This window comes from Suricata suricatta, chromosome 2 (genome assembly GCF_006229205.1).
Source record: "Suricata suricatta isolate VVHF042 chromosome 2, meerkat_22Aug2017_6uvM2_HiC, whole genome shotgun sequence".
NCBI classification, from domain to species: domain Eukaryota; kingdom Metazoa; phylum Chordata; class Mammalia; order Carnivora; family Herpestidae; genus Suricata; species Suricata suricatta.
In genome coordinates this window covers 22,364,000-22,376,666 of record NC_043701.1, presented here as the reverse complement: position 1 = coordinate 22,376,666, position 12,667 = coordinate 22,364,000, and the positions used below count along the sequence as shown (strand labels likewise).

Genomic DNA, 12,667 nt, shown 5'->3' with positions numbered 1-12,667 from the left:
AGCAGGCTCCAGGCTCTGAGCTGTCAGCACAGAGCCCGACACGGGGCTCGAACCTACAGACGGTGAGATCATGACCTGAGCCGAAGCCGGACGCTTATCCGACTGAGCCACCCAGGTGCCCCTCGCTTAGTTAATACCGTTCTGCCTCATCGAGACTCGCTTTACCAAGGTTTGTTACCCGCGCCACCAGATTGGCGCCTTCGTCTCCTTTCCTTGTGGGTGGTAGTCCAACCTAGTGATCTGAACACTTGGTGTTTAAAGATGACGGGGGAGATGGGGTTCCCCGGGTGGTCTGCGCGCGTCAAAGGGGACAGCCAAGCAGAATCGGCCTGAGCCCTCTTTTTGTGAGTTAGTTTTCGTTCTTTGGTTCTCTGGAGGCACTTCCGTAACCCTATGTGTGGGCAATAAAAACAGCGACTGGCCCAGCACTTACCTCCTGCTGCCACTTCGTCCTGGGTCCCTTGCAGGACTCTGCAGATTAAGAAGTAGAAAATGAGCCCTGGTGCGTTCCAGACTGCCGGCTCTACCAAGTGATTCTCTCTTCCAACTGCAGTTTGAGGAAAGACTCTGGAGGAAACCTTTAGTGCAGGAAATTCTTGCATTTTATGCCCGAGAAAGCTTGCAACATCCTTAAACTTCTGTCTCCCCTCCAAATCGTTGGCTCACAGAGCTCCATCTTAAGCCAAACCACTCTGAAATGTTAAACCTTATTTCCAGCTTCTTACTGGATCTCTCCATCAGGGAGCATTTCCCAACTGTGTTCAAAATCCATCTCTTTTTTAATCACTACCTTCTCTGCATTTTCCAATGGCATGTTCATTCTCCTGGCCTCAGATTCATAAGCATTACTGTTCATCAGCCGTCATCCAGGCGTTTCACCTGCTCCCCACCCTCACTGCCACTGGTCAGGTCCTGCCCTCCTTACCCCTACCTGGATGCCGGCAGCAGTTCACTGCCTCTGTCCCAGGGCTCTCCATCCCTTTCGTCCTCCTTTTCTGCCAGGTGGATGGTCCCAGAATGACTGAGACCTTGTAACCCCATCCCAGGTGCCCAGAAATTTCTACTGTCTGCTCAACTAAGTACTCTCAGAGCTCTAGGTAAAGGGGCCTCAAACCTCTTGAACTTTTACTATATTCTCTGCTTTTACCAAAACAAAAAACACATTCCACACCAGACCCACGTTCTTCTTGAAGCCTCCTGCCCCATCTGATCTACTTTCCTTCAAGATGGGCCCTCTTGCTGCTGTATTACTTTCTAAGCATCTGTAACCCCCTATACCTCCTGGAGCTTCACCTATTTCACCTTGGAAAGCCTTACTCCGCATCCCCATGACTGTAGTATAGGCACTAACTAGAGGTCTCTTGATATAAATGGTCATTCCCCGAGTTATTTTGCATGGTTGGTATTGTCATTGCTTTCAGAGCCCAGGGAACTGAAGCAAAAACAGTTTAATAAAGCCATTTAAGCTACTGGATTTCCACTGCTCCTCAGATGAAGGTTAAACACCTTAGCTTCAAAGGCCTGCAGGCCAGAGTTGCACACTGCCTACCTCTCCAGCCTAAATTGCTCTCACTTTGCGCCCCCCACCATGGCTGCTTATAGGCCAGCCACGCTGACCTTTTTTGTGAGGTCCCTGCAGTTTGGTATGTTCCCTCCAACCTCAAAGCCTTTGCACAAGCTGTTTGGGAAGTCCCCGCCCCTCAGGCCACAGGTGGCTCTTCAGGACCCCTTCCTGTCCCAGATTAGATCCCACCCTGCCCGCCCCCGTGTCATCGGAGCGCCAGGTCTCCTGGCGTCTCTTTCACAGGAGAGGGAATAAATGTGTTTGTAGTTTCTCCCTCACTGGACAGTAAGCTTCATGAAGACAGGAGCTCAGAACTGCAGGTCCTGGTGCTCAAAAGATATTTGTTAAATATGTGTTGAATGAATGAAGGAGGCCCTCTTCAAATTCAGAAAAGCAGCTAGCTACGTTTGCTTTCTAAATCCTAGGACTGTATTACATCTGAGTGGCAATTTATTCACTCAGCCAATATCTTTTCATACCAGACATTGGTCTAGGCCCTGGGGAATTCAAACGGTGACCTCATAGACCAACCTCTGGGTGGGAAACAGACAATGAATAAGCAAATTAGCACTGTGACACACTGGAGTGTACTTGGGGTAAGGAGCTGGAAAGTGACAGTGCTGAGAGGGATGCTGGGAAACCATCTGTACCCCCTTCCTGCTAGCCTGGGACAGTCCCACTTTATGTTTGTTGAAGTGTCTTGGTTTGGACAATAAATTATATGGTCACCCTAGTTATAGGTAGAATATAGACAGAGTATCTGAGAGGTTTTTCTAGAGAGGTGATATCTGAGCAGAGATAGTAACACATTATGCCTCCCCCCACCCCACCCCCAAGGTCTGCAGAAAGGGGCGGGGCCGGGGAGGAGCGGGGCAGGTCGGGAACCAGGAGAAAGGCCCCTGCGGCTGGAGCCAGGTAGGCTTCTTTAAGGAGTTTGGAGAATTTCAAGTCACGAGTTCTGTGCTCTGCCCTGCAAACAGCCAAGGGCCATGGAGTTGTATTCAACCAGCCCAACCAGCTGAGAAACTGAAAGTTTTCACTTACCATAATTTCTTAACAGATTTACTGAGGTATAAGTGATGTACAGTAAAGTGCACATGTTTTAATGTACAATTTGTTAAGTTTGGTATCTGTATGCTCCCATTCAGGCATCACCACGATCCAGGTAACAAACATGTTGATCACCCCCCGAAGTCTCCTGGTGTTCTGTAATCAGCCCTTTACTCATTTTTAAAATGTTTATTTATTTTGAGAGAGAGAGAAAGCCAGAGAGGGACAGAGTGAGAGAGAAAATCCCAAGCACTGATAGTGCAGAGCCCAACTCTGGGCTCAGTCCCACGACCATAAGATCATGACCTGAGCCCAAATCAAGAGTCAGATGCTCAACCGATTGAGCCACCCAGGTGCCCCAAATTTTATTATTTTTTAGTGTTTATTTATTTTTGAGAGAGAGAGACAGAGGATGATCAGAGGAGACACAGAATCCAAAGCAAGTCCCAGGCTCTGAGCTGTCAGCACAGAGCCTGATGCACGGCTTGAACTCACAAACTGTGAGATCATGACCTGAGCTGAAGTCAGACACTTAACCAACTGAGCCACCCAGGCTCCCACCAAGATATTATTTTTTAAGTAATGTCTATACCCAACCCTGAGTTCAAGAGTCAAACAGTCCACCGACTGAGCCAGTCAGAATTATGTTTAAATTCACCCATGTTGTAGCATGCATCAATCGTTAATCCCTTTTACTGTTGAGTCGTATCCTAGCATATGGTGATACCACAGTTTGTTTATCCATTCACTCACTAATGGACTTCTGGGCTGTTTTCAGTTTTTACCAATCACAAATAAAGTTACTATGAACATTCCATGTACGAGTCTTAGGATAGATGTACACTTTCATTTCTTTTGATAAAAATACTTCGCAGTGGAATGGCTGGATCATATGAAAGTAGGTGTTTGACCTTGTAAAGAAATTGCTAACTTGTTTTCCAGAATGAGTCTTTCATGTTAGATTCCCCCCAGCAGTGTATGAGAGTTCCAGATGCTCCGCATCTTCACCAGCACTTGGCATGGTCAGTTCTTGCAAACCGAGTCATTCTAATAGTGTGTACTGGTATCTCATTGGAGTTTTAATTGCATTTCCCTTGTGACTTGATATTGAGTATCTTTTCATGTGTTTATTGGCCATTTGTGTATCTTCTTGGGGGAATTATCTGTTCAGGTCTGTTGGTCATGTTTTTTGGGGCTGTTTTCTTTTTTTAAATGTTTTATTTATTTTTGAGACAGAACGATTCAGAGCATGAGCAGGGAGGAGCAGAGAGAGAGGGAAACACAGAATCAGAAGCAGGCTCCAGGCTCTGAGCTGTCAGCACAGAGCCCGACGCAGGGCTCGAACCCACGAATGTGAGATCATGACCTGACCCGAAGTCGGAGGCTTAACTGACTGAGCCACCCAGGCGCCCCAGGGCTGTTTTTTTTAAACTGTGTTTTGAGAGTCTTTTATTCTGGATATAAGGGCTTCATCAGATACATGATTTGCAAATATTTTCTTTCACTTTGTGGCTTAGATTTTCATTTTCTTAACAATATCTTTTGGAGAACACAAGTTTTAAAGTTAGGTGGTGAATCTATCAATTTGTTCTTTAACAGATTGTGCTTTGGTGTCATATCCAGGAAATTTTTGCCTAACCGAAGGACATAAAGGTTTTCTCTTGTATTTTCGCCTAGGGCTTTTTACTTTTTGGTTTTATATTTAAGTGTATGAGCCATTTTGAGTTAACTTTTGTATATGATACAAGCATTGGATTAAGTTTCATTTTTTTGCAAATGGATATTCATTGTTCCCGCCCCACTTGTTGAAAAAATTATTGCTGTGGGATCATTGAGCACGATAGTCAAGAAGAGGATTCTTGAGACATTTTAGGTGCAACTTAGCTTTTAAGTAGCAGGGAGACAGGACCCTGGGGCAGGAAAAGCTGCCCTTTCTGAATGCAGCTAGTGGTTATATGCTTAGTGCTCAAATGGGAGGGTACGTGCAGGGAGTATTAGATCATAAATGTTTTCTTCAAATACTCCTTGTAAAACTGCTTTTGCAAGATTTCTCTTGTGCTTGTAATTCCGCTTGATATGAACTCTAGGTGAGATTCGCAGGCAGTCATGAGACCCTTTAACATATAGCAACAGTAAAAAAAAAAAAATGTAGCAACCAGTGCATATTTGATCCTTATCAGAACTATGCACGCTGTAGGTCAGCCTTCTGGGCAAAAGAACATTTTTCTGCGTCTGCTCCTCATCACTTGTCCTCGCTCTGTTGAATTGCTTCTACACTTTTGTTTTGAAAAATAGTTGTTCGTGTATGTGTGGACCTATTTTTGAACTCCGAATGATTTTCCGCTGATCTATGTGTCTTTCCTGACACCCATACCATACTGTCTGGACGCTGTAGCTTTGTAATAATTCTTGAAATAAGGTAGAATTAGTCCTTCAGCTTTGTTCTTTTTCAAAGTTCCCTGCATTTCCATATGAATTTTCGAGTCAGTTTGTCAATTTCTGCAAAGAGATGAGCACCTTGAAGAAAAATATGTGTGAGTTTTAGTTATCAAACCATTTTAGAGATTAAAACATTAAAATATATTTTGGGCACTTATTCCAGGTAAGGCATATGCTTGACATGCAAAAAAGTATAGAATCATAAAGAAAGCCAAGACTCAGAATTTTTAAGAGCTTATGGCAGTATACATCCCCCCAGGGGATGTTTTGCCAGGGGTACAGTCATCATACGGGTTTTCATATTGTTGTTTTAATTTGGATTTCCACCTAAAAGCCAGGCCTCTGTGTTGCAAGATACTTCTCATCTTTATTCCTGGGTGTTCTCTCTAGGAGTGTATTCCATTTCTCTGAACAAAAACGTATTCTGGTGTTTTTTAACACGTTGACTGTGTTTCTCTCTGTTGAGCCTGGGACATTTTTAAAGTGAGATGCTATCAACATGACATCTATTTTATACAATTATTTAGCCCTTGCGGGTGTTCTTGATGACTTACAGTCTCCTCTCCCCTCCCTTTCCTAGAAGAGACACTTTGTAAATACTTCCTTCTGTTGTTTTCTGTATGGGTGGGTCATGGGACCTTGGGGAGTCAACTCAGCTTTGTGTGGCTGCAGCAAAACTTCAGGTAGTTTATTCCCAGAGTAGGATGGTGACCATCCATTCCTCTTCCCAGAAGGCACTGCCCCGGCAAGAGCACAGGCGCTGAGCTGGTGGCCGCTGGTTTGCCCTGTGACCTTGCTGAGCCTCCATGTTTCCGTTTTTATGACAGGAATAATGTCTCGGTCAAAATACAGCTCAGAGGATTAGTGGGGATAAAGTGATGGGGACAATCATTTATTGTTTTCTTCAAGTCAGACACTATGCCAAACGCCTCACATTCATGTCTCCGCCCTCACGACTACTTTATGAGGTCGAGACTCTGACATAAGAAATGCCAAACAAAATGTGTGTTTGCATCCTGATTAGCTAATGCCTTCAGTTACATTTTTATTATGAAAGATTATATACACACAAATATAGAATAGTAAAGTGATTTCCCATATATCTATTTCTCAGACTCAAAAATTGTCATGATTTTGCCACATTTGCTTCATCTGTCCTTTTGCAGGGTGGGGTGAGAGCTGCAGTATTTTTTTAATTAAAAAATTGCTTTTTAATGTTTATTTATTTATTTTTGAGAGAGAGTGAGAGAGAAAGAGAGAGCAGGCAGGGGAAGGGTAGAGAGAGAGGTAGACAGAATTCCAAGCAGGCTGTGTCCTGTCAGCACAGAGCCTGACGTGGGGCTTGAACTCACAACCGTGAGATCATGACCCGAGCCAAAACCAAGAGTTGGGTGCTTAGCAAACATCCCCCCAGGTGCCCCTGGAGCTGCAGTATTTTAAAGCATGTCTGAGGTCTTCTTTCATTTCATTTGCACGGATTTTAGTGTGCAGCTCTGAAATGTGTGAACATTTTCTTCCATGACCCAATAGAATGCCATTATCACCCCTAAGAGAATTAATAATTCCTTGACATTCCTAAATTTCCCTAAAAATGACCTAAAAATGTCTTTTTATAGTTTGTTCAAATCAATGCAGACAAGGTCCACCTGTTCGTTTCATTAGGTTGGGTCTCTTTTTAATTCTGGTGCTTCATTTGTTGATTTTGACTACATGTGACATCTCCCACTCCAAGCAAAAGTTTTTATCGTTGTTACAGTTTTTTCCTATCGTAGGTTTTACACACACACACACCTCCCCCATTCGGTTCAATAAGAAATGTTGAAATTTATGTTAAGGTTACAAAAACTAATTTATGCCCCGTGAATATACTTGTCTTTGAAAGCCAGGTAAAGGGAAACGAGGAAAAGGCCCAGACAGATCTCAGGAGAAGAAACCGAAGAAGCCGGAAGTGGACATCCTCAGCCCTGCCGCCATGCTGAACCTCTACTACATCGCCCACAACGTTGCTGACTGCCTGCACCTGCGGGGCTTCCCCTGGCCCGGAGCTCCCAAATCAAAGAAGGGGAAAAACAAGCCTTAATGGCGTCTCACGGAGAGCGGGGAAGAGAAATCAGAATAACACAACTACTGCAAGCAAAATAGACTTTGCCGAAGACAGCCCGAGACGCAAGCTAAGTGTGCTTTTCTGTGCTCGTTAGTGACAGATAAATGCATTTTACTTCCCAGCTCAATTCAGCTATAGTGAGCCAACTTGGTTTTTCAGAAGTTGTTAAGGGGGGAAAAAAGAGTCTGAGTAGTTCCTACTCAGGAAGTTCCTACGTGATGGAATGGATAGGATTTTTTTAATTATTATAATTCTGGGTCCGAATTAAACCTCATTCTCCAAAGGCAGTTCTGGCTTGCATGAATTGTTTTCTTTTGCCGAAGGGGGTTTGTTATTTAGGAAAGGTGTGGCAGAAAGTTTAGGATTTGCTTATGAACATCCCATACTTAGGCACCGTTTCCTTCCCCCCCTCATCTTATTCAGGAAAAATAATAGATACTTTGTTTCTAAGATTTTCTTCTCAGTGGTCTGACCTTCGCCTGATTTTAATTAGCTGGGGACAGCAGTGGAGACTGAGGTTGTCACCCCTGCTCTGACTTTGCTAGGACATACCCGCAAATGACTCAAAGGAGAGTGTTGGGGGGGAGGGGGGAACGAGCGAATCAGACACATCTCTCCCTTTTTTCTGTTTCACTGAACTCTTCACCGTGCTTTCCTCCACACTTTTGTCTTCTCTCCACTTTATGCAGCCTTTTTTAAACCGTGGCTGACCCTGGCTTATGGAATTGGTGTTCGAAGCTTGCCACAGGCACACTGCTGATCTCTCATACCCTCCCCAGTCTGTGCCGAGACACTTAAGAGAGAAAACTGCAGTTCTCTCTTCAGTCCACAAGGCCCCAAAGCCCCAAATGTGACACTTGGGAGGAAAGACATTTTGAAGTATAAATACCATATCCAAATCACTTATCATTTCATCCCTGCTTCTGCTCTGTCTGCCTGGCATGTCGTGTCACTCCGCCCCCCCGCAGCCCCCCAACACTGACACCTGCACTGTGGTCTCCAGTCACAGCTGTGAGCCAGAAGCCGATTCATCGAAGGTAGCACCTGTCCAGGGATGATCTAGTTCGGCTGAACTGCTTATAATGATTCCACAGGTTGCCTTGTGAGGATCTCAAAGACTCATAAAGTCTGCTACCTAGGATTCAGGATTTCATAAACATCAGAGCAAAAGGGAAATCCCGTGAAACCTTGTACTAGAGTAGTTGGGTGCGTCTGTCCAATGCTCGTCCAGCTGCCACATCTGTGCAGACTCTGTGTGAGACCTTGGCTCGGTGTCAGAGGAGCCCTCGCTTGCTGGGGTGAAGGTTGGTGCTGCCGTTAACCTGAAGGGGGAGCTCTCAGTCCTCTGCTGACAGGCTTTGGACAGGGAGCACCTTCCCACTCCCCTAGACACTGCTGGGAGGGGTCCAAGCGCTATATGGTTGTGAGCACGCTAGCCCCGTTCAGTCCTTTTTCAGCTTGAGCGTGCATCATGGTCACCTGGAGGACATGTCAAAGCACAGACCTCTGGGCCTTGCCCCGCACAAGGGTGGGGTCAGGAATTTGCCTTCCCACTGCCCCCAGGTGCTGCTGCTGCTGGACCACAGCCTCGGGGAAGCGCTGCTCTAGTTACTGGTGCCTAAGCAGGTGCTAAAGGGCTAGTTAGGTCTGTAAGCTCTTAGGATGTCTAATGCCCTTCTCTGCCTCACTTGGGTCAGGAGCTCCTATCTGAGCAGTTTGTGTTTATTGGAGTGCTGGGGATGTGGCACTTGCAGGGCTTCTTTCTGATCTTGTCCCCAGCATAGATGACATCATTTAGGGGCCTACAGAGACAGGCCAGGCCACAGACATTGAAAGGCCAAGAAGATCATCTGGAAGCAGAAATGCTTTCTTCTCTTGAGATAGTTAAATGATAAGCAGAAAGGCCAGTAAGCACTGGAATCGAGGAAGCGCTAATCTGATTGGATGGGGCACAGCTGACTCCCAGCGAAGGAGGTTGATGCACAGGTTCTGTCATGAGGAGGGCGGTTAGTTTCTGGCTCACCTTCAATGATGTGCCCACCTGATGGGCTGCGCATCCTCCCTCTGCGTTCCACACAACCCTGCTCCTGAGTTCTGCCCCCTGTAGGTTTCTGCTTTCCTCCAACGTCACCTTGTTGGGACCCCTGTGGGTCTAGTTGTAGCTTGTGGTCTCTCTCGATGCTTCCTTCAAGCATCAGATTCCTACGTGCCTCTGCCTTATTCTCTGAGTCTTTACAGGACAGACTCTGATGGCCCCACCTGGTCTTACAACAGATCAGACTCTGACGTAGCAGCCAGCAGATTGAGCTGTCGGGGGTCAGGGGCCTCCCGCGGGTCCAACCAGCTGTGCCTGAGGGATGGGGCTGGCATTACTGGTCAGGTATTACTAAACACAGACAAGCAAGATGACTCTTCATGCGACGGGGAGGGGGGAGGGTATTAGCGTGGGTGACAGGAGTGCTTTTTTCCCTCCTCACTGCAATTCATCCCTTCTCAGACAAGATCCTGGAGAGAATTTGCTTATGCTTTTTTTTTCACTTTCTCACCTTTCTGTCACACATTTTTCCTCTTACCTTTTCTTTGAGCACCATTTTTGTATTTTTTAAAATCCCAAGCCTATAGAAGGGTTGAAAAAAAGTACAATGATCACACAGACCCTTTACCTAGACCAGGATTCCCAGCCGTGGCACCATTAACATTTGGGGCTGGATACCTCGTTATTGTGGGAGCCTGTCCGGTGCATTGTGGGATGTTGATTCCTGACCTCTCCCCACTGGATGCTGTTCGCATCCCTTCGACTGAGACGACCAGAAATATCTCCGACATCACCGAATGTCCTTTGGGACACAAAATAGCCTCCAGCTGAAAACTACTGAGATTCAGAAACTAACATTTTCTCATATTTGCACATGCACTGTGTGTCTACATGTACCCATATGCAAATGTGTATATGTTATATACATATATAATACAAATATATGTACATACATGTAAACATCCATATACATATGTATATATTTTCTATATACATATGATCACAGTGAGCAAATGTGGCAAAATGTTAATTTGTGGATCTCTGTAATGTGTATATTATATAAGTATATGTCTTATGTGTGCACATATGTATATTTTACATACATACAGAGTGAAAATGTAGCAGCATGTTAAAATGTATATTTTATACACATAAATATATATATGCACACTTTTTTCCTGAAGCATTTCACAGCATAATTTGCATACATCATTACCCTGCCTCCTAAATACTTCAGCTCCTTAGACAAGGATGTCCCACTATATAACCACAGTGAGATTACCGTGGTCAAGAAATTCACATCAATGCAATATTGTTTGATAGCCTGTATTCAGTTTTCCTTAACTATCCCAGTAACATTCTTCATGGATGTTTGCTCAGCAATGTCTCTGCCATGATAATTTAGTCGTGTCTCTGTGGTCTCTGTCAATCTGAAAAGGTTCCCCACCATTTTTTTTTTGGTCTTTTATGACGTTCACATTTTTGAAAAGTCCAGACCCAATTGCATTTTGGGATGTCCTCTCTTTTCAACCCGCTGCATTGAGACTTCTGCCTGTTCGGCTCCAGTGAAATCGCTTGATAAGCCGCGTTGTTCCATCAATGCTCAAATTCCATGGATTGCAAACCATACCATCATTTATGTACCACTAAGAAGCTGGAGGAGCCCATCACCAATTAACAATGACATACCATCAGTTTTATGACACAGTGTGTCCAAATGTGGAAAAATATTGTGTTTGAATGGATAGAATATGGTAATTGCTGAATCAATGCTGTGCTCGCATCCATTCCCTTCTTCCTGAGATGCCGTCTCTGGGCTTCTTTGATGCCATCTCTCCCGGCTCTGACTGTGCTTCTCCATCTGTTTGTGCTTCTCTCCTTCCTGCCCACAGGTTCTTCCCATGCTGCCCCACCGTGGCTGTGCCCACTTCTGTCCTTCCCACTCCCCCGCCCTTCTGACCCTCGGCGATTGCACCACAGTTAGGCACCAGCCTGTAAGCCATGAGCTTGCTGAATCAGACCCTCTTGCTGGGAGACATGAGGGGCCTTGGAAAATCTAGAGTGAGGTCCTGCAGGCACTGGGGAATGTGGAACTGGGGCTCAGGAGGGAAATGTTGGCCAGGAGTGTAGGTTTAGATATGTTTGGTAGAAGCTCCTGCTTGGAACTGAGGGCTGGTCAGTTGTAGAAATAAGAAAGGAACGCAGAGTTAGGAGCCTTGGGGACAGTTTCCTTTCTTAGAGGTAGAGGGAAGAAGAGAGACTGTCACAGAGAGAATTACAATTTTTTTCAATGTTTTATTTATTTTTAAAGAGAAAGCATGCAAGCAGGGGAGGGGCAGAGGGGGGCGGACAGAGGATCCGAAGCAGGCTGTAAGATCATGACCTGAGCCAAAGTGGACACTCAACCCACTGAGCACACTGGAACTGTCACAGATAGAGGAGGAGGAGGAGAATGGTGAGGAAACCTGGAAGAAAAGGCGGTGGTCTGTGGGACTGCACGCTGTAGAGATGTCAGGGAGGGTGAGAGAATGGGAACAGGGACCGTGATCTGTTGCATGAGGGGTCCTCCTGTGTCAGTCTCCTCTATATAATTAGGGATGGGCATGAATGTGGCCGGGCGGAATGAGGGGCTTCCGGCCGGTGCACACACCCAGTCCTCCTGTCAGAATCCAGGTCGCCCCCTGCCCTACAGGCTGGAGCCGTGCATCCTTATCTCCCCCTGGTGGCGGGAAGACGCAACGTGTGTCCCTGAGTCTGTGAGAGCCCAGAGATGCCCCAGCTTGAAGCTGGGCCACCCTGGCGGCCAGGTGCTCCTGGTGGCTGGGCAGACGTGCAGGCAGAGCCACCTGCTGGTGGCTTTGGGGGCTGCATCATGTTTTATCTTGCTAGTCAAAGCCAAATTCTGGTTTGATTTTCTCCTCACCTGACATTCTGTACCACATACAAATCCTGTGTTGGCTGCTGGCCTCTAAAAATATGATATGATCATGTTACTTTTGTGCCTCAAATATTTCCATGGTGACCCAAGGCTCTTGGGCTGAGACCAAACTTCCCACCAAGGTCTGCAAGTGCTGGGTGGCAAGGGTGCCACCTGCCTCCCCGCCTCCCTGCACTTCTGCCCCCTCTTCTCGGCATTCCAGCCTCTCCGGCTCCCTTCTGCCTCAGAGATTTTGCTCCTATTGTTCCCTCTGTGTGGGACACTCTTCTCCCTGTCCCCTGGCTAAGGGACATCCTTTAGACCCCAGCTTCCTGTCTTCCAAGAGAAGTCTCCCTGACCCTGGGCCAAAGAAGGTCATGTGCTGTATGCATTCTTCAGTGCTCTGTACTTCTCCATACTTTTAAAAGTTAGTGGCTAATGGTTTAATGGTTTGCTTCCCTGCTAGAATGCTCTGTGAGAGCAGGGCTTGTCGGCTTGTTGAGGACTTTCTTGTGCCCTGTCACACTGCCAGCAGCCTGGCATATAAATATTTGTTGG

General features: G+C 46.0%; 1 protein-coding gene across 1 annotated transcript; it reads left to right on the top strand.

The window, feature by feature from the left end:
* The first annotated feature begins 1,588 nt into the window (after positions 1-1,588).
* On the top strand, positions 1,589-7,444 carry SMKR1 (small lysine rich protein 1). Its single transcript, XM_029918052.1, has 3 exons — positions 1,589-1,784; positions 2,361-2,479; positions 6,936-7,444. The coding sequence occupies exons 1-3, from the start codon at positions 1,589-1,591 to the stop codon at positions 7,131-7,133; spliced, it is 513 nt and encodes a 170-aa protein (XP_029773912.1). The 3' UTR covers positions 7,134-7,444.
* Positions 7,445-12,667: the final 5,223 nt, after the last annotated feature.

Coding starts and splice junctions, on each gene's coding strand:
- SMKR1 (XM_029918052.1), top strand. CDS start 1,589: ATGGCTGCTTATAGGCCAGCCACGCTGACCTTTTTTGTGAGGTCCCTG. Junction 1,785..2,360: donor CCGTGTCATCGGAGCGCCAG/GTCTCCTGGCGT, acceptor ATATCTGAGCAG/AGATAGTAACACATTATGCC. Junction 2,480..6,935: donor GCCCCTGCGGCTGGAGCCAG/GTAGGCTTCTTT, acceptor TGTCTTTGAAAG/CCAGGTAAAGGGAAACGAGG.